The sequence below is a fragment of the Rhinoraja longicauda genome, chromosome 31 (genome assembly GCF_053455715.1).
Source record: "Rhinoraja longicauda isolate Sanriku21f chromosome 31, sRhiLon1.1, whole genome shotgun sequence".
NCBI lineage: Eukaryota > Metazoa > Chordata > Chondrichthyes > Rajiformes > Arhynchobatidae > Rhinoraja > Rhinoraja longicauda.
This window is the reverse complement of record NC_135983.1, coordinates 12,836,731-12,858,687: the sequence shown is the minus strand read 5'-3', so window position 1 is coordinate 12,858,687 and position 21,957 is coordinate 12,836,731. Positions and strand designations below refer to the sequence as shown.

Genomic DNA, 21,957 nt, shown 5'->3' with positions numbered 1-21,957 from the left:
TTGATATATGTTCTATCTGTATGAAACCTCGCAAAATACATCAACTCATATTTGCCAGGATTAAGTTCCTTCTGCCACTGCCCTGCCCAATGATTTCAGCCATCCTGTGCTTTCCGATCGGGATACTCTGAGGATGCTAATGGGCTGATCTATCACTGAGACACCACAGCAAGCACATGTTATCCTGCCCTGATGCCAACGCTATTCCACAATGATTTCGTTGGTGGCAGAGTAGGGGAAGGAATCAGTAGAAGTCCAATTTTGTCCGCGTCTCAAGAGGCGATGTGTTCTCTTCACTTAATTCCCAGCTAGCTCAGCTAACTCAACATTAACCGATCAGGAATAAAGCCCAGATCTTCCCTGGCACACATACCTCAGCTGCTCAACCCCCAAACCAACAGAAGTCATGGAAACATAACAGCATCAAGAGGAGCGGGAGTGAATCATTGAAATAGTTTATCCATAATTTCAACCTATCATTTGCTGGAATTTTCAACATATCATGTTTACAAAGTAAATCTTTCTTGAAGACCTCCGTTTTGATCCACAAATATTTTGAACTAAGAATAAATTGCATCTTAATCCTATTTTTTTTATGATTCACTTAAAAAAAAATAGAAGGCAATATGAGTATTTAGAACACAGAAGATAGAATATTACAGCACAAGAACAGGCCCTTTGGCCCACACTGTGGGCCGAAGGGCCTGTTCTTGTGCTGTACTATTCTATCTGCTGTTTGGAACATGATGCCTAGACCTACTCTTATCTGCCTGCACACAATCCATATCCCTCCATCCGCTGCCTATCTAAATGCCTATCCAAAAGTTTCTTATATACCACTATCATATCTTTCACCACCCCTGGTAGCGCGTTCCTGTCATTTGATTCTACATCTTTAATTTATATTTCATCAAATATATATATTATCAAATGTTGCAGGAATCATACCCAAGCTAAACTCATCAATATGATTAGTATCACTTTCACTGAGCTCATGTCTATTCTGAAGAGAGACACAAAAAGCTGGAGTAACTCAGCTAGTCAGACAGCATCTCTGGAGAAAAGAAATAGCTGACGTTTCGGGTCGCTGAGTTTCTCCAGCTTTTTGTTCCTATCTTCGGTTTAAACCAGCATCTGCAGTTCCTTGCTCCACACATCATGTCTGTTCTGCTTCAGTTAGTTTGTTTTGAGTGCAGAAACTTGCAAAGTTTATTAACCTTTGGTGTGTAAGATGTGGTAAAGTTAACCACACTGACATATTGCCTGCATGTTGGGAAGAGTTCTTATTTGCTGGTGTACTGATTATTGTTTTTCTTCCCAACCAATTATTTCCTCTCCTCAGCAACCAAACCCGAAATTAGCAACCTAATGATTTCCAATCTTACCTCAGATGGTTTCACAGTGTCTTGGACAGCAAAGGGCACATTTGAAAGCTTTGTAGTAGACGTCACGGATCCTAACAGGATCTTTGAAACCTCGGAGCATTCTGTCTCAGGGACTCTTCGCTCCATTGACATCTCAAACCTCTCAGCCAACACTGATTATGTCATTTACCTCACTGGCCTTGATCAAGCACAGCATTTGCAAACGTTTAGTGCATTTGCTACAACAGGTATTTGTGTTACAGCTGAGCTTTCTAGCTGTCGTTTGATTCTACGTCACTAATCTCCGTCAAGCAACTAGTTTTTTATAGTACACCTGCTCATTTAGAAACATTAAAATTAATAAGTGTTCACCTATTTAACTTATTTGAACTGTCATTTGGATTGCCTCCTCTTAAATTTAGCAGTGCTTCAGGATTGTTAGTAGTTCTACCTTGCATTCTTAATACGGTGGATGACATGTGAAAGTTTCAAAATTGATCTTCATTTTGGAATGAAAGACTTTAGCATCCAGATTTAGCTGATAAAGAGAGCAGTGTGCCATAAATAACTAATGCATAACTTTACTCCACATTATAGCTGTTACGTTTATAGCATATCGTTTCTTTAGTGTTTTGTTACAAAAAGAATTGTGCACATTTTTGTGAAACGATTATTTAAATTCCTGATGTCCCTTTCAATTGGATAAAAATAAGTTTTTGTAGATGTTTGATTAGAAATGAACAAACAGGCTGAAATGATTTTTGCATGCAAAAGATCAAATCAGTGCAACTGTAAGTTAGTGTGGTCTTAATAAAGCAGACGTCACTCAATATTAGTTTGCATGATAGTGTGGCGTTCAGGAATAATACTAATTATTTAGCTCAGCAATGTGAAAGCTACATTGATAGTGATGTGCCTTCCTGTTCAGTTGACCTAAGTTAAATTTGACACTTTAAAATGGTATTTGCAGGGTCATAGTGTTCATGCTTAATGGTGTGAAACTGCCTGAGAAAATGTCAGTTTATGTTAAACAGAATGCATTGCTCAAAGATATATGTATATAACATGCCTGCCTATTTAGCCATATTGGATGAATAAATATTTAACCATAATTGGGATATCAGTTACTTGGTAAATTGAATTTCTACAAGATGCAAATATTATACCAACTCTACAAAGATAACAGAATAATCTAGTCATCTAATTGCAATTGTGTGTGATAAGAATCAACTTGAATTTTATTTAAACTGTGCCATTTGATTTTAAGCTAATTTGGATTCTTTTGTTATGTTGCTTTAAAAGTGCTGAAGTTTTATTTCCAACACAATCCCTATAGAAGCAGAACCTGAAGTCAGCAACCTAGTGGTTTCAGACATTACCTCAAACAGCTTCAGCCTCTCTTGGATGGGAAACGATGAGGCATTTGAAAGCTTTGTTGTAGAACTGATAGATTCTGACCGGTTCTCAGACCCACTGGAGTACACGGTACCGAGCACTGCGCGATCCACTGACTTCAACAATCTCATATCTGGCACTAACTATGTGATTTATTTATACGGTATTGTTAATGGGCGACGCACAAACCCGGTGACAACTGTTGCATTGACAGGTATTAGTGCTTTATCACAAAATCACTTTACTGTCTCTCATTTAACAGCGTCAAGCATAAGTGTACACTGAATTTGTCCCTTTTTGACTTGGTTTATAAAGACTTCTTTCCTACTTCATTGGGTATTATCAAGACAGGGATTGGCAGATTCCTGATTAGTAAGGGTGTCAAGGGTTACAGGGAGAAGGGAAGAGAGAATGGGGTTGAGACGGAAAGATAGATCAGCCACGATTGAATGACATAGACTTGATGGGCCAAATGGCCTACTTCTGCTCGTATGACTCATGAACTATTGAGATGCTCTGTACTGCTGTAACAAAGGGAGAATGTCCATACGTTTGTCAGTCACAGCTTGATGTTCTATTTTCCAATGACTTGTGCCTTTGCATAATGGCTCAGAACCTGCTGGACACCCCATTAGTGAGGCACTGCCTGCACCATCACCGCTACTCCCAAACACTGCCATCTTTCAACTGAAAAATATTTTAACTGCAAATTGCTGTCAATGTGAAAAATGTTGTTCGTCACAGATTTAGCCTTTTACCCTTAATTCTTTACTTATAAAATCTCTTTGGAGCTGGAGCCATCTCATGCCTCCTTTCAGCCCTCATCATTTCCTTGCTCCTCAATCCTCTGCACTCTTGCAGGGATACGTTTGATCCCAGCTGCATACTAGGCTCACCCACTGATTTCTCAGTCACTTGCTCTGCCTAATTCCCTAAGAGGAGGTTAGGCGTTGCATTTGCGCTGATAGACCCCTCTACAGTATATACTGCCTGAGGGAATTTCCCTGAATACATTTGACATACTCCACCCCCTTGGCACTATGGCATTCCCAGTCTATATTGGGAAATTTATAAACCCCCTACTATGATAACCCTCTTAGTCTTCGAGCTACCTGCAATCTCTTAACACATTTGTTCCTCTTATTCCTGTTGACAATTTGGAGGCAAATGGTACACTCCCAAAAAAGGTGATCATCCTCTCTTTATTTCACAGCTCCACCCATCAAGCCTCAGTAGATGACCACTCAGTGATGTTGCCATAATATTCATCTTAATCAATAAAATAGCTCTCCCTCCTATTTTATCCTCACTTCCATCTCGCCTGTGACTTCATTACCTTGGAACATTGAACTGCCAGTCCTGTCTTTCCCTCACTAGGTTTCCAGACTGGCTATAAAGTCCCAGTCGCTTGCACCCTTCCAACAGCACCTAAAAGGCTAATCTTGTTTACCAGGGTAATGTCCTTGGTGGGATTCCTGCGCTCTCCGCTGACTGACCTTTCCTGGTGATCACCCATCCGCTTTCTGCCCGCACCTGACCTGTATCCACCTCACCACAACTCCTATCAACGAGGCTCTCATTCTCCCGGGCAATCCATGGTCCAATGAGCCACAGCTCCAGTCCCTTACACGGTCAGTCAGGAACTGCAGCTGGATACACTTCCCACAGGTGTAGTCAGCAGTGACACCAGATTTGGTTCCCCACTTTAATTAACCCGGGTGCTGTCTGTGCAACATGATCACTTGAAACTCTTGAGGTCAACAACATAAATTGTCAAGCGCTTTGTGGCTCTTTATTCCTCCTGGGGATACCACTTCCTAATCACATCGTGCTGAATGATTCACGGTGTACTACAGTTCAGAGTTTTAAATTGACTGCTACATCCGAGCAAATTCTGGTCCATTATCTTCAAATCTAAAAACAAAACTCTACCTGATTTTTATAACATGGAGTTTTATTGTACTAAAAAATGTTTATGCATGTTTTGCTTAACATTTGCAAGATGGTTTAAGGGACCTTGTTATTAAATGGGGGTGTGCATCAATAATAGTGTTTATGTACTTGTTTGGAGGCACAAGCAGAAATCAGGCCCCTTTCCCGAAATTAAACTACAGTAGAGCTTTTGTATAAGTTCCCTTATTGAACAAAGGAATTGTACAAAATGCCCCTGCTTCTGCTTTTGCTGAGGAGGAAGATTTTTATTTAGTGTTTTGTTCCCTGTTGCTGTATTAAAGGGTGGCACGGTGGTGCAGCGGTAGAGTTGCTGCCTTGCAGAACCATAGACCCGGGTTCGATCCTGAATGCGGGTGCTGTCTGTATGGAGTTTGCTCGCTCTCCACGTGACCACATGGGTTTTCTCCGAGATGTTCGCTTTCCTCCCACATTCCAAAGACGTATAAGTTTGTAGGTTAATTGGCTTGGTATAAATGTAAAATTGTCCCATTTGTGTGTAGGATAATGCTAATGTGCGGGGATCGTTGGTCTTTGCGGACTCGGTGGGCTGAAGGGCCTGTTTCCACACTGTATCTCTAAACTAAAGTAAATTACGCAGCACTCCATTTATGTGACTAACTCTACCTAAATGTTTTGGCCAATGTTATTGTCACACAGCAGCTCTAGAGCTCAAGGATTGATGGTGAAAGTCACACAGGACGTTTGGAAGCATATTACTGCAACATGAGCTCAAAATAACTGAGTAACTGTACTGCATAATAAATACCTCAAGCAGTACTGCAGTCAATTTCCCAGCATTTGGTGAGAAATCCAGTCAAAATGCGTGTTTACTCAAAGGCTGATTGTTTCCAAATAATCTATCTCTATTTTTATTGGTAACCAAATTTGCAGCAGAGTTTCAGGCGTTTGAGTGATTTAATGGTCAAAGATTCATAGAGTGATACAGTGTGGAAACAGGCCCTTCAGCCCAACTTGCCCACACCAGCCAACATGTCCCAGCTACACTAGTCCCACCTGCCAGCATTTGGTCCATATCCCTCCAAACCAGTCCTATCCATGTACCTGTCTAACTGCTACTTAAATGTTGAGATAGTCCCTGCCTCAACTACCTCCTCGGGCAGCTTGTTCCATGCACCCACCACCCTTTGTGTGAAAAAGTTACCCATGAGATTCTTATTAAATCTTTTCCACTTCACCTTAAACCCTATGTCCTCTGGTCCTTGATTCATGGTGCTGGTAATATATCGTTAGAAAATCTGACTTTCCCATAGCATGCATTTGATGCTATCTGACTGGGAAACTTCATCAACAAAAGGATGTCAGTAATATACAGAGGTACTAAATATCATTGCTTTGAATTTTTTTGTCCTTGACTGAAATGAGGTTTTGTTTCACTGTGGAGATTTAGTTTGCTATGCTTCATGAAACTGAGCTTTGATATTGCATCCATCTTGCTCCAGTTTCTCCAGACAGAAATGTATTTCTGTTATAGCTTTCCCAGTTAAACTGCATGGCTACATTTTAATTAAATGCTGTGCATTTGCTGAAGGCAACACATTGTAATTAGCTTTGTAAAAGGCGCTGTCGCGAACAGTTGCCAAAATCTATTTTTAAATTAAATCTTATGACCCTTTGTGATATGAATGGCAGAAAATCAAAATCCTAGGGAATAAACACTTCAAATGTCAGAAATTGGAATGGAAAGCAGGCACAAAAGCAAACAAATGGGTCAGCATCTGACAGTGAAAGCTGGCTTAATATTTCAAGCATCATTCTTCACCAGAAAAAAACGCAAAGTGCTGGAGTAACTCAGCGGGTCAGGCAGATCCCTGGAGAACATGTACAAGTGACATTCTCCAGAGATGCTGCTTGACCTGGGTTACTCCAGCACTTTGTGTCTTTATTTGTAAACCAACATCTGCAGTTCCCTGTTTCAATGATTCTTTACCAGCCTGTGTTGCTGCCTTAGACACAGCATGTTGCATCTGGTAGAGCAGCTGCCTCACAGCTTCACCCACCCAGGTCCAGTCCTGACCTTGGGTCCTGTCAGTGTGGGATTTGCATCTTTCCCCTTTCCCCCTCTTCCCCTTTAATCACATGGGCTCTTACCTCAGGTGCTCCAGTTTCCTCCTGCATCCAAAAGAAGTGAGGTTTGGTTAACAAGCTACTGTGGATTAGCCGTTAGCCTAGGCATGTGTCAAAAGAATCAAAATGGCATATGATAGAGAATATATTGTACTGTCTGGAGAAATAAGACGAGAGGGAATGGAGACACAAGAGACTGTAGATGCTGTAATCTGGAGCAACAACAATCATCTGGAGGAACTCAGCGGGTTGAGCAGCGTGTGTGGAGGGAAATGGTCAGTCGATATATCAGGTCGAGACTGGGAAGAGTAGAGGGGAGATAGCCGATATGAAGAGGTAAGGGGGAGGGAGGAGGCAAGAATTGGCAAATGAAGGGTGGATCTAGGTGACATGCGGTTGACTGGCAACTACACATGGCTGTGTTGGTGAGGCGATAGGATTGTTCTGTTGGGAAGTGGGCCAAATGGCCTCCTTCTATGTTGTGTAGGAAAATAACTGCAGATGCTGGTACAAATCGAAGGTATCACAAAATGCTGGAGTAACTCAGCAGGTCAGGCAGCATCTAGGAGTGAAGGAACGGGTGACGTTTTGGGTCGAGACCCTTCTTCAGACTCCTTCTATGTTGTAATAAGTATAGCAATAAACTTGAACAAACAACAGGATTTTCAACTCAGTTTTGCCTTGAGATACACATGGCTTTAAAACCATGTTGCAAAATCCGAAAGTACATGTCTAAAGAGAATGTATCACAAAATGCTGGAGTAACTCAGCAGGTCAGCAGCATACAATAATTAATGACTTGGATGAAGGGATTAAAAGTAACATTAGCAAATTTGCAGATGATACAAAGCTGGGTGGCAGTGTGAACTGTGAAGAAGATGCTATGATGGTGCAGGGTGACTTGGACAAGTTGTGTGAGTGGGCGGATGCATGGCAGATGCAGTTTAATATCGATAAGTGTGAGGTTATCCACTTTGGTGGTAAGAATAAGAAGGCAGATTATCTGAATGGTGTCAAGTTAGGAAAAGGGGACGTACAAAGAGATCTTGGTGTCCTAATGCATCAGTCACTGAAAGGAAGCATGCAGGTACAGCAGGCAGTGAAGAAAGCCAATGGAATGTTGGCCTTCATAACAAGAGGAGTTGAGTATAGGAGCAAAGAGGTCCTTCTGCAGTTGTACAGGGCCCTAGTGAGACCGCACCTGGAGTATTGTGTGCAGTTTTGCTCTCCAAATTTGAGGAAGGATATTCTTGGTATTAAGGGGGTGCAGCGTATTAACTAGGTTAATTCCCGGAATGGCGGGACTGTCGTATGTTGAAAGACTGGAGTGGCTAGGCTTGTATACACTGGAATTTAGAAGAATGAGAGGGGATCTTATCGAAACATAAGATTATTAAGGGGTTGGACACGTTAGAGGCAGGAAACATGTTCCCAATGTTGGGGGAGTCCAGAACCAGGGGCCACAGTTTAAGAATAAGGGGTAGGCCATTTAGAACGGAGATGAGGAAAAACTTCTTCAGTCAGAGAGTTGTAAATCTGTGGAATTCATTGCCTCAGAAGGCAGTGGAGGCCAAGTCTCTGAATGCATTCAAGAGAGAGCTAGATAGAGCTCTTAAGGATAGCGGAGTCAGGGGGTAAGGGGAGAAGGCAGGAATGGGGTACTGATTGAGAATGATCAGCCATGATCACATTGAATGGTGGTGCTGGCTCGAAGGGCCGAATGGCCTACTCCTGCGCCTATTGTCTATGATCAGGCAGCATCTTGGCGAGAAGGAATGGGTGACGTTTCGGGTCGAGACCCACATCAGTCTGAAGAAGGGTCTCGACCCAAAACGTCACCCATTCCTTCTCTCCAAGATGCTGTCTGACCTGCTGAGTTACTCCAGCATTTTATGATATCTTCGATTTGTACCAGCATCTGCAGTTATTTTCCTACATGTCTAAAGAGAATCATTCTCTCACAACAACAGATTTATTGAGGCCGGTATTTGTATTCTTTGGAAAGACCAGAGTTTCCTTTAGGACTTATTTGCTATTTATTTCAGTATGAATTTCTTTTAAATATTCTCTAATCCAGTGGTATAATAAATTCAATCCAATTGTTAAAATAATAAGTCTTTAATCTTAGATTTTGGACTGGATTTCAGAATTGATGTGGAGATAAGTAAAATGCTAGCTGCAAAAAGAGAACATGGAGAAGAAGCTTTGAGATCTTGTTCCAAAATTTATTTAAACCACTGAACAGAACTCAGCAGTTGTGAAATATTAAGCCATCTTTCTTTTAGATGTGATTTATTTAAGAGGAGATAAATTGTTGTTCAGAGAAAATAACATGACAGATGTATTATCGAAATAGAGTATTTTAACTTTTTTGCTGAACAGCTAATTCAATTTTAATGCCTTACTAATCCATGCATCTTTGTCATATAATGTGACTCCGGCATCCAGCAGATGAATGAGTTCACTCATTCTTTACGAACTAGCACTTGCAATTTTCTCTGCATTTTAATCATTTCCTACAGCTTGCTGCTGAATATATGTGGCTCGAAAATCATCCATAGTCAGTCTCACTAAATACATTATGTGGTACAAGCAGGCTGTTCTTCCCTTTACCTGTAATGTGGCTCCAAAGATTTCAGAGGCAAATTAGAGCACTCATTATATTGGCGTCACACGCCAGAGACCTGGGTCCCATCCTGACCTCCGGTGCTTTCTGTGTGCAGTTTGCAAATTATCCCTGTGACCACGTGTGTTTCCTCTGGGTGTTCCAGTTTCCTCTCACATCCCAAAGACGTGCGGGTCTGTAGGTTAATTGGCTTCCATAAAGTTGCCCCTCGTGTATAGTGAGTGGGTGAGAAAGTAGGATGACATTGAACTGGTGTGAATGGGTGATCGATGGTCGGCATGGACTCGGTGGGTTTCCATGCTGAATCTCTAAACTAAACTAAACTAAACTATAGTGTGCTTGGCACTACTAACCAGCGCTGAATTTCTGGACAGCCTTTGTTTCAGTCAGTTTAGCGTCCATACTGAGCAAAATATCCCAGCATGAATGGTTTACAAAACATATCAGAGAGGTTTATTTGATCCTTGCCCCTTGACTGGTGATAATCACAAATATTTTGTGTGAGGGGCCAATAAATTGTGGAATATATTCACTTTTCTCATGAGTGTTACTGTCTCTGTGTGTATGTATTTTGTGCTGAGCTATCACATGCTTCATTTTCAAACTAGAATTCAGGAGCATTTGCTCTAAAATGTATTTTGCTTCAAAGAGTGTGACTAAAATAAATGTTTCCATAAATGTTCCTTCCCTTAGAAGAAGAACCAGAACTGAGCAACTTAGTTGTTTCAGATATTACCTCAGAAGGCTTCACGTTTTCTTGGACAGCAGACGATGGGGCATTTGAATATTTTATCATAGACATTAGAGATTCTGAAAGCTCGCTTGACCCAATACAGCAAGTTTTATCAGGGAAAACACGGACTACTGACGTCTCAGGGTTAATAGAAGGCTCTGGATACCAAATTAATGTCACTGGTGTAACGCAAGGCTGGCACACACAACCTCTTATTGCTGTCACTGCTACAGGTACATCGCTTAAAATGTCCAACAAAGCCTCCTGTTTCATGGTTTATTCAAACTTAGTGCAAGAATAATTTTCCCTTTTGAAAAACATAGCTGTTACTTGTTATAATGCTGCCGTTGACGACTGCACTAACAACTCCAATGTGTAGCGGGAAAGATCTCGTACTCTTATCTTCGCACGCCTTCCTAATTTATGTTCGTATTTCCCCCTTTCCTCAAATATTCTCTCTAACATCACTAAGAACATCTTCAGTTCAAAGACGTGGGGTAGATTGGGTCTGAGACTTTTGTGCAGTGTGGGACAGAGGGAGCTAGTAACGAAATTACAGAATAATGAAAGGCATAGATAGAGTGGATGGGGAAAGGACGTTTCCACTGGTGGGAGAGTCTAGGACCAGAGGTCATTGCCTCAGAATTAAAGGGCGCTCTTTTAAAAAGGAGGTGAGGAGGAACTTCTTTAGTCAGAGGGTAGTTAATCTGTGGAACTCATTGCCACAGTGTGGCTGTGGAGGTCAAGTCAGTGGATATTTTTAAGGCAGAGATAGACAAGTTATTGATTAGACCGGGTGTCAAGGGTTATGGGGAGAAGGCAGGAAAATGGGATTAGGTGGCAGAGATCAGCCGTGACTGAATAGCAGAGTAGACTCGATGGGCCGAATGGCCTAATTTTACTCCTAGAACTTGTGAAGAGCAAACCCTATCCAGCTTGCCAGGGTGAGTTGTATACTTTGTGATGGATCTCAGTCTGGTAGGTGTCACACAAGCAAAGCCAATTTTTATTTATACCTGTGCACAAACATTTTAGAGTGAAGGTGCCAAGATCGTCGCTCTACTGAGCAATAATATGATATGACAGTGTTGTTACATTGAGGCAAAGTGGGCCTGGGTGCACTTCAGGACTAAAACCAGGCTTTTGCTGGCAAAATGCAGTGATTATCATTGCAAAGAACAGCTTCAATGGCTCTTGTTAAAGGCAGCATCAAATATTCCAGGAGACAATAGTAAATAAATAAAAATACAGCACCAGAGGCATACAGGTATCTCCAAAGATGTACAGGTATGTAGGTAAATTGGCTTGGTAAATGTAAAAATTGTTCCTAGCGTGTGTAGGATAGTGTTACTATGCAAGGATCGCTGATTGGCACGGACCCAGTGGGCCGAAGAGCCATTTTCTGCACTGTATCTTTAAACGAAACTAAACTAAAGCACCATTTATGGTGATAATCTAAACAATGATTAAATAATTATTGTAATGTGGCGAAATTAAAGAACTTTACTTTGGGGATTATAATTATACTCATCCCATTTATCTAGATTGTCAGTGCAGTGTGGTCAGCATTGTGAGGTTCCCACTGAGCTCTCCGTGATGGCAGATGGCTGCATTACTTCCCTACTCTATGTGCAGCACAGCCATGCAGATGCTGAAACACCACTCTCAATGTTCTGGCAATTGGGCACCAGCTCCAGCTAAACCAGCCACAGTCCAGCGATCTCCCCTTCAGCTTCCTCAAAAATGGGTAGATCCTGGCAGAACACCTACAAAAGGTGGAAATGGTTATTTTTAGTCCAGTTACTGGAAATTCCAGGTTCCAATGTAGATATTCCAGCTTCTCGTTTCTCTCCCGGTGTCCCACAGCGCAGCAAATGGTGGGTAGACACAAAATGCTGGAGTAGCTCAGCGGGACAGGCAACATCCCGCTGAGTCATTTGTGAGCGGAGCACCAAGGCACATTCCTTGTATATGCACATACTTGGCCAATAAACTTATTATCATTATTATCATTATCATTATCTCGGGAGAGAAGGAATGGGTGATGTTTCGGGTCGAGACCCTTCTTCAGCAAATTGTGGATCTGCTGCTTCTGTTGCTGTTTTAAAGTTTGAAGCTGAATTTTTGATTTGAAGGCACTTGAGCAAAGAGCAGATTAAAAAATACTCAACCGATCCTTTAACATACACTGCAGCTGTTTCGAATTTGCCTCAAGTTGAAATTTCACCTAAGAACAAAATAAATTTCACCTAAGAACAAAATTTGTTTATTTGTTTGTCACTAGAGTATTTGAATTTGAGTTAAAAAAAAAGTTTATGTGCAGTCATTCAATTTTGCCAAGGCCTGGATTTAATCACATGAGCTCACATTACATCAGCTGACATTCTGGGGAAAGCTTGCTTTGAGCATTGGCATGGAATATTCCTCACCAACAATAGAAAAAAGGAGTACCTCAGCGGGCCAGACAACATCTTTAGAAAACATGGATAGGTGTGTTTCGGGTGGGGACCCTTCTTCAGAGGGTCCCGACCAGAAACGTCACCTATCCATGTTCTCCAGGGATACTACGTGACCTGTTGAATTACTCCAGTACTTTGTGTCTTCCCTTTTGTAAATCAGCATCTGCACTTACTTGTATCTTCAGCAGCAGTGGATTGGTTCAAGGTGCCTTCCCTCTTTGATCAATTGGTTCATTATATCTGGAGGGTTCAGGTTTCTCAATGGCAATCATGCCAAATGAATGATATGTTGAAGAACCTTCCATCAAAAGGCAACCTAGTTATCCTGTCCATTGGGAAGACCTGTAGGGGGCCATATATGGGAAGGGGAATAAAGACACGACAATCTTTTCTCAGACATCTCATTAGATAACTGTGACAAAGGAAGAGAGACTAATTTACTATTCTTACTATTCTGTTCTGCCCTTCTTTTGCATGGTTAAGAAACATTTTACGTTGTACAAGATGATGTATGCCCCTACCTTCTGTAAGAATGCAATAACATAGTAATTACTCCTTGCATGCAATGGGCCAATGAAGACCATTTGTAGCAGTTGTAATCAAGTGGAATTGCTTTGTGAATGACACCTTCCTGTTGGTATTTTGTTGTGAAGTAGGTGCAGGGGATCGTATACTCGTTCTTCAGACGGCCTAATTCGTATTCAACAGTTTTGCATTTTCTAAATGTGGGTTTAACCTGTCACTGCTGCATACGAGAGTCACGAGGTTGTGATTACTCTGTACCTTATGCGAGCTGTATCTGTCAATGAGACATCATACAGTTGTTACTTTCTGTGGGCCTGCTTCTTATTCATTTGGATGTCAGCTCTTGCAAAGTCAAGAGTCATTAGTTATATTTATGTTTTCACCCTCACCTCTGCTAAATGAAGTGACACATAGTCCACTGGGCCCATGGCATGACCATTCATCATACGTTCACTCAAGTCCTGACCTTGGGAGCCACCATATGTTTTTGATCCAGACCTTCCCTAAGTTCACACAAGTTGACATGCATTGGGTAGAAATTGAAAGCTCCAGATGTTTATTATGAATTCTCCCCTGCTCTAAGAAGACTGAGATCAATTGTGTTATTCCTTTATAGGCCTGGTTGCACTCTAACTTCCCACAGCCTCAAGAATCCGTATGCATCAATTTTGCTCTATATTTTTAGAGCTCAAGTATCTGATTTGAAATATTCCCTTCTCAGAAACCCAAAATGAAGTTGCTTTAAAGTGCTCTAAATGGTCATTAATTGCAAACTGTTAACTTTATGTTGAGTTAATCTCTTTGCGTTACGACCTCAGTTTTTGGGCGTATCTAGATATTAACTTTTTTTAAGTGCAAAGGGCAAATGGGGTTAAAATGTAATAGTTGTGGAATGATAAGAACAGAGAGACAAATTACAAATGTGACATTCACAATTAATGTTCTTCCTAAACTAATTCCCTGTTTCTCCAGAGGAAAAAACAAAAATGGAAAACCTAGTGGTTTCAAACGTTAACTCTTATGGATTCAAAATCTCTTGGAATGCCACGGACGGGGCTTATGAAGGTTTTAATATAGTGGTTAGAGATTCTGGGAGGTTGTTGGAACCAGTGGAGCGCAGAGTGTCAGGCGATCATCGTTCCGTTAACATCACAGGCCTGATCACCGGAATTGGTTATGATATTAATGTCTATGGTGTAGCCAGGGGGAAGAACTCTAAACCTCTCTTTGCTAAGACTACTACAGGTATTTTTTAATCAACTGAAGGCTTTATTGCTTGTTTATGTATACTTTTGTTACCAAGATTATTTTTTTCTTTTCTGTATAACACATTAACTCACTGATAACTTTATTCAGGTTGAGATCATCCATCAATGTCTCCACATTAATACTTGTGCTGTGTTTTTTCCAGAAATAAAGTTTAAATTAATCTTAAGGAAAGGGGCTGATGGATGAAAGAGTCGTTTTGGATTATGTCAATCAACAAGTAAAATGACATTGAAATTTGATTTTAAAACATTAATATGAAATATTTTACAGCCTTGCTTGTTTGCTTAATCTTTGCTCTTTGCACTTGAAGTGGAATTAACATACATTTCAATTCACATTGCTATCTTCAAGCTACACTTAAACTTTACTTCATTCATTCCATCAAGGGATAAAATACAATCAGAGTCTGAAGAAGGGTCTCGACCCGAAACATCACCCATTCCTTCTATCCAGAGATGCTGCCTGCCCCGCTGAGTTACTCCAGCATTTTGTGTCTATCCTCGGTGTAAGCCAGCATCTGCAGATCCTTCCTACACAATACAATTCCATTGATGTATTACAGCGTAGTTGACATGGGAAAGTTGGGAGTATCAGTCCAATTACCACATTATCCATCGCTAACCTTGTATCCGTGTATCCTGAGTAGGGGTGGTGGGAATGGAGGTATCACCGGAATGGGTTTAGATCAAGTCGGGGCTCTTTCCCTCAGCTTTTGAGTATTTCATCCGTCTGAATATGTGTGAGGCTAAAGACATGAAAATACTCAAGTCCCAGGGATTCCTCATCATGACAAAAAAGAATATTTACCAATAAGCTCTCCTGTCATACACAAAACCAACATTCAAGAATAACTTGGTGTCAGTATGAGGGAAACCTGTCTACAAACCAACCTGAAATCCTGTCCAAAATGTAATAATCTATTGTGTTAATGTATGGCATTTCTGAGATGCTTGACACGAGCTTCAGTCTTCTCCTGAAATAATGTGTTGAATTCAAATGATGATTTTAACTGTTGTCAGTTATGTCTAACCTGTTCTTCAGTCTTTCCAGAATGCGTTGGACTTTGAACCTCATAACATGGGTCTTGCACTGAAAATTCTAACCGCTGTTTGTGTTCAATGCACTGTCTAATTTTTTGACGGTCAATAAAACCTGATCTAATCATTGATATGCTGATTGCTATGTCACATTGTCCAATAATCATGTTTGTATTCGGACAACCTTAACTGATCATAATTATATTTTGATGTTCCTTTGCAATTCCTTTTGTTGTTAATAATCAAAATATTTATTTTGTGTGTCTGAAGTACAAATCTGATGCTTTCTTCAGACTTGATGTTGGCTGCATTGCATTTACCAAACCTTTGATGCTGTTCAAACCATGCTTGTACAAGATCTAATGGAAATCCGTGCCTTTTGTCATTGTTAATTGCTTTGTATATTTGTCATCTCTCTGCATTGTTGCTTGGGTTGGTCACAGCTTTCCAACAAATCAGGCCCAGTTACATACATGGAAAATGAATTGAGATGAATTGGCATTCTCCAATAGGTTTGGGTGGAACCAGGACAAAACCAAACCAAAGATAGACACAAAATGCTGGAGTAAGTCAGCGGGACAGGCAGCATCTCTGGAGAGAAGGAATGGGTGACGTTTAGGGTCGAGACCCTTATTCAGACCCGAAACGTCACCCATTCCTTCTCTCCAGAGATGCTGCCTTTCCCGCTGAGTTACTCCAGCATTTTGTGTCTATCTTTGGTTTCTGCAGTTCCTTCATGCACAAAGCCAAACCAACCCAGACCTGACCTCATCCAGGAATTGGAATAGGAAGTTCACATTTTCCGAATTCCTAAAGGTCACAGAAACTCACTTCTACCACCTGATCAATTGTTTACATGATTTACTTTTTAGGTTTGTGGGTATTTTGTTTTATTTCAGATTATCAACCAAGCCACTAGATATTCCAATTAATTTATTCCTTAATGTTTTCAGTTTACCCTAATGTTACTCTGAACTCGTTATTCCCACTAGAAACCTGCATCCTGAGATTCTCAATTAGCCTTCTTCCCTTCCCCTAGCAACTTTGATCTTTTTAGGAAATTAACACATTAACAAAGATTATTACTTAGATCTGAAGGAAAGGCCAAGAACTCACAAAATTTGTTTCTCTCTCAGAGGCAGAACCTGAAGTGGATCAACTGACCGTATCTGAAGTTACGTCAAATGGCTTCAAACTTTCTTGGACAACAGATGACAATCCCTTTGATTACTTTAATGTTAGAGTTAGGGATTCCAAGAAGGAATTTACTCCTCTGGACTACACTCTGTCAGGTGATCTACGGACCACTGATATCCAAGGTCTGCAAGATGGTACTGAGTATGAAATTTCCTTAGTTGGTGTCACAGAGGGACGACAATCACAGCCAATAAATACCATTGCAATTACAGGTATTACTTTATTTTTGAGATTCTGCGCCTTTACTTTCTCGTACATACCCTGATTGACCAATGATTTTTTTTTCTCCAGGCTCCACCATTTTCTCTTCTGAAGGCGATAAATTAACACAGACCGCATCTGCCCTCTGGCGAACTATTTTCGAAACTTTGCACGCATATATTTCCACTTCTGTTTCTCCCCCATTTAGGACTGCTTTCACCTTCAGCCAAGAAGGCAGCGGGTGCTGAGAAATGGACTTCTCCAATACACAATCAGCTCGTAGTCGGAATATTTCTGCCATGCATTGCAGTGGTGGTGGTGGTGGGGTGGGGTGGGGGGAGGGGGTAGTAGTTTTTGCCAAGCAAGGGACAGACCTGCAGTCAGGTTCATGATCAGGAAATACATATGTTGAGAGAAAGGATATTGAATTCTATCCTACGGTGAAGCGGACTGGGATCTATGATGTCAGTGATATTAAGAGAAAACTATTCTTCAGCTTTGCCCTTCTTCAATCAGCCCCATTCTCCTGCCTTTTTCCCCATAACCTTTGACACCCTTTCTAATCAAGAACCTTTTAATCTACACTTTAAAAATACCCAATATCTTGGCCTCTGCAGCCAACTGTCGCAATGAGCTCCAAAGATTCACCACCCTCTGACTAAAGAAATTCCAATTCATCTTCATTCTAGAGATGCCTCTGGTTCTAGACTCCCCCACTACTGAAAACATCCTCCCCATATCCACCTCATGTAGGCCTTCCATTATTTTGTAGATTTCATGAGAACCCCCCCCTCATCCTAAAATCCAGCGAGTGCAAGGAAAGGGCCATCAAATGCTCCTCATCCATTAACCCAATCATCCCCAAGATCATTCTCGTAAACCTCCTCTGGACCCTCTCCAACACCAGCACTTCCTTCCTCAGATATGGGGCCCAAATCTGCTCGCAATATTCCAAATGTGGTCTGACCAGCGTCTCATAAAGCCTCAGCATTACATCCTTGCTTTTATATTATGGTGATTCTCCACAGGATTTTCTCCTCAGTACAGCACATGATAGAGTAGAATCTAAAACATCTGTTCTGCAGACTTTCGGTTAAAAGGCCCTAGCGTTTTCTGTGTTCACTTTTGTCAGTTCTTAGTAATCGATTGCAATTTTTCAATTGTCCCTGTGGTATACTAAGTAAAAAGAGTGCTGTTCTTTTACTCCAGATTAATGATGTTTGTTCATAATCTGTCAAACAGGTGATGTTTTTATTGACTTGCCATGTAATTATCATTCCTTGGTGTGGCGGCATCTCTTAGTTCTCAGGACAAATGCGTTGGTGTCTGTAAGTGTAAAGGGCCCATCTGTAAGACTACCCGGTAAACTCAGGCTTGACAACCCACTCTGTTCTTCGTTTCCAATGTGACGGCATTTTACAAATCAATTCGGAAATTGTTTAGAAATGCTCAGCAGGTCAGACAGCGTTGGTGTCGGTAGTATTGAGTAACATTTCAGGTCGGCGACATTTGATCCAAAAGCCTTTTCTATCTTGCTCCATTTCCAAGAAAACTGTTTACGCTGCTGCTAATATACAGAGCGTTGTTTGTGAGTGATATCTTGCTCTTTGTATAATGAAACACTGGAAAATTAGACTTAGTTCAACCTACATGCTGTATCCAAGAATGTAATTGTATATCTTTGTGTAACAAAGGGGCTGAACTTGGGAGACAAATTAAAAATAATTGCCTAGAATTTCTTCCCTGGTCAATAACACTAAATGTTTGATATAGAACTGTTAGTGTATTTCACTCTTGAGCATATATTTTCATATGGCATACCTGAACTGCCCAAATAGACAATGAAATCCCAGCCAAGTTACTTAATAGATAATCGCCTCCAATATCTGTGAATTTCAAGCATATATTTTGATTTGGGCAGCAAATCTAGACTGATGTGCATCATTTTCTCACAGTGCTAATGTAATGAACAAAATCACATTTTGGCATGACATGTTAAAAAAAAGCCATCAGCTGCATTTTCATAGAGGTGGACAGATCTTTTGAAGGATTAAGCAAAATGGTTCAAAGGCAAGGCTGTCAGGTTTAATGCTAGTTCATGGCCTCTGTGTATTACAATAGATAATAATATATCTGTTATCAGGTGTACATCAATTGGTGTGCATTTATTTTCATGAGCTATTCCACAAATTGCTTAGGGCTGTCCACATACGTATGTCTGCTTTGTAACGCAACCAATAAATTAACATTGAAAACCAGTTCTCCTCTTAATCTGTTTGAAAGCACAATTCTGCAGACAATGAAAACCTGAGATAAGAACAGAACGTTGCTCAACAGGTCAGGCAGCAGCTGTGGAACAAAACAGAGCTTCAGCCAATCATCGTTCTGATGAAAGGTCACTGACTTGCATCTCAGGCTTACAGCCTTGAATTTGAACCGTCGACTTTTGAATTATTGACTGTTTATCTCTCTCCTCAAACTGCATTCGAGCCTGATCACAGTTTCCACAATGCCTAGAACTGCCGACGTGGCCGTTTTAGAATGAAATGATAACTTGCCTGCCTTTTTGCAACTTTCTCACACAGGGGTGGGAGCTCCTAGAGGTCTGGAATTCCTCAGCATCACTGATAGCACGGTGTCGGTCAGGTGGGATCCTCCCAGAGTGTCCGTGACCAGTTTCAAGATCATGTATGAACCGACTGATGGAGGTAAGCTGGTGGTTGGCCATGTTTCACTCTCAGTTTACACCTACAATTTTTCACTGCCTTGACTAAATACCATCACCTTCAAAAGCTCTTTCAAGGACATGTCTCCCTGGGTGCTGAAAGACTTTCATATTCCACTCTGGTTTTCACAGGTGTAAGCAACTCTATGACGGTGGATGGCAGCAAATCTCAAACCTTACTGCGAAACCTGATCCCAGCGACTCAGTACGAGATCAAAGTCCTTTCCATTAAAGACTTTGAGGAGAGTGAACCCACTTCGGGCATGGTGACAACCGGTAAGCCACAGGGAAAAACACCATCAAACAGACAGTTAACCTTCTGGATATTTACGGATTAGCAAGGGACTGAAATATTAATTCCGTTGATTCTGTTTGTACAATATTTTCTATTGGATGCATTTGCAGTTTTATGCATGTAAAACCAACTGAGGTATCTGAATATTTGACATCAAAGCAATTTATTAAATATTACATCTCACTAAAAAAGTAACAAGAGATCTGTGGTCCCATCAGACGGAGAATCCCTTCATGACTGAATAGCGGCCTAACCCTGCTCCAATGCTTTACGGTCCAGTGCAAGGAGTGTTTTAAGGTGCCTAAATGTAGAAGAAAGCATGTTGGCTTGCTTTCTGCACAGTTCTTCTAGGGAGTGCATGAAGAAGACTAGTCCTCTGATGAATCTAAAAGTGAGGGCAGTGTTTGGAAGGGACTGTTGTTCATCAAAATTCAGTGATAACCACACCATGAAAACACATTGACTGCAGTAACAGCACTCTAGATTCAAATCATTGTGGTAATCCAGATTCTCGGTAGGTTTTGCGACATTGGAGCTTCACTGAATTAACTTGAGTCAACAATGTTTAATTGCCATATGCTCCTGGATAGGAACAATGAAATCCTTATTTGCTGCAGTTTTACAGAAACCTTAATGCAACAATGCAACAAATAAGTATGTACTGAACAATAATATAATAAATGTTCAGTTTGTCTTCTTTATTATATAAGACCATAATGGTGCAAGCCAAGGTATGCAGTGCAACTTTATACAATTGCAATCTTATGTATTTGGTGCTGGGGTATGCTTGTGGTTGGGGTTGTGAAGGGTGGTTCAAGAGCCTGATGGTTCATCGACCTGGGATGTAACCCCTCAAAATTGTAATGTGGCATAAGTGAGACAAAGGTTTCTTGTAGGTGCTCTGGATTTCCCCCACATCCCAAAGACATGCGGATTTGTAGGTTAATTGACCTCTGTAAATTGCCCACAGTGTGCAGGAAAGTGGGATAATGTAGAACTAGTATGAATGGGTGATCGATAGTCTGCATGGACTTGGTGGGCCGAAGGGCCTGCTTCCATGCTTTATCTCTAAACTAAACTAAACTAAACTAAACTAAACTAAACTAACCTAAACTAAATTAAACTACACTCATGGGTAAAAAATACTGATGTTGTGAAAGAGACGGAAATCGTAATATTTTTAACATGATGAAATTTGATGTAAAAAATTTGGGTAAGTTGGTCGGCCATGTGATAAATTTGATTCCAGTTTTTCTTAGCAAAGAACGTGGTTAAAACCAAAGCAAAATTTAAAAGTTCAAATGTCAATCGTCAAAGGTGCTTTATTGCCACATGTGCAAACGCACAGTGAATTTTTAATTTTTTTTTTGCATACACTTCAGTAAAGTTTTGCCTGACCTAAGCACAATTCCCGATTAGTAAATGGCACAGAAATAATCCATTGAGACCACATGCAAGAGGCGCCAAGTTTTGGCGCCATTTTCAAAGCCCAGTCCGTGCTCCAGGCCTTATCGTCCGATCCAGGCGATCCCCAGGCTGCTGCGGGGCCTCCAGCCGTCGCCTTCCCTGGATGTCTGCATCGTCCAGTGCACCGACATCCCTCTCCTCGCCCGCCTACCTTTGTATCCTGGGGGTGCCTGCCACAGCCGACCTTGAGGGTGCGGAAGGCCAGACCCGGTTTCACTCTCCTACCAACCTTGCTACTGCCGGCCCATCTGGTCTTGTGCATCTGGCCGCGCTCGGTCTTGTAATGCTGTGGCGTGAGCCAGTTTTGATATCCAGAATCTTGATTAGACAGGCTTGAAAGTAATATGTTGTGATCTTGTTTTTCCCCTGACAGCCTTGGACAGCCCGTCCGAACTGAGAGTTGTGAATGCGACGGATTCTAAAGCCCTGCTGGCGTGGAGGCCCAGTGTGGCAGCAGTGGATGAATACGTCATCGTCTACAGTGCTCACAACGGTGAGGGCAAATCTCAACTGCAATGGAGGAATCATGTGATATTAGACATGAATCAAAGCACAGGGCATGTAACTATGAATACAAACACTCAGCAGGTCTAGCATCTGTGGAAGGTGAAATTGAACATTTTAGG

The 21,957-nt window shown here is 41.2% G+C and overlaps 1 protein-coding gene across 9 annotated transcripts in view; it reads left to right on the top strand.

The window, feature by feature from the left end:
* tncb (tenascin Cb) overlaps positions 1 to 21,957 on the top strand; it is a 122,542-nt gene that overhangs the window by 87,657 nt on the left and 12,928 nt on the right. For 5 of the 9 annotated variants that reach the window (XM_078426081.1, XM_078426082.1, XM_078426078.1 and 2 more), the window contains 4 exons: positions 16,583 to 16,855; positions 19,430 to 19,552; positions 19,702 to 19,845; positions 21,705 to 21,824. In XM_078426081.1, coding sequence (XP_078282207.1) covers positions 16,583 to 16,855; positions 19,430 to 19,552; positions 19,702 to 19,845; positions 21,705 to 21,824 — 660 coding nt within the window. Of the gene's footprint in view, positions 1 to 1,342; positions 1,613 to 2,700; positions 2,974 to 10,116; positions 10,390 to 14,112; positions 14,386 to 16,582; positions 16,856 to 19,429; positions 19,553 to 19,701; positions 19,846 to 21,704; positions 21,825 to 21,957 lie in introns of all 9 variants that reach the window. The other 4 variants (XM_078426085.1, XM_078426084.1, XM_078426083.1 and 1 more) reach the window with 2 other exon arrangements.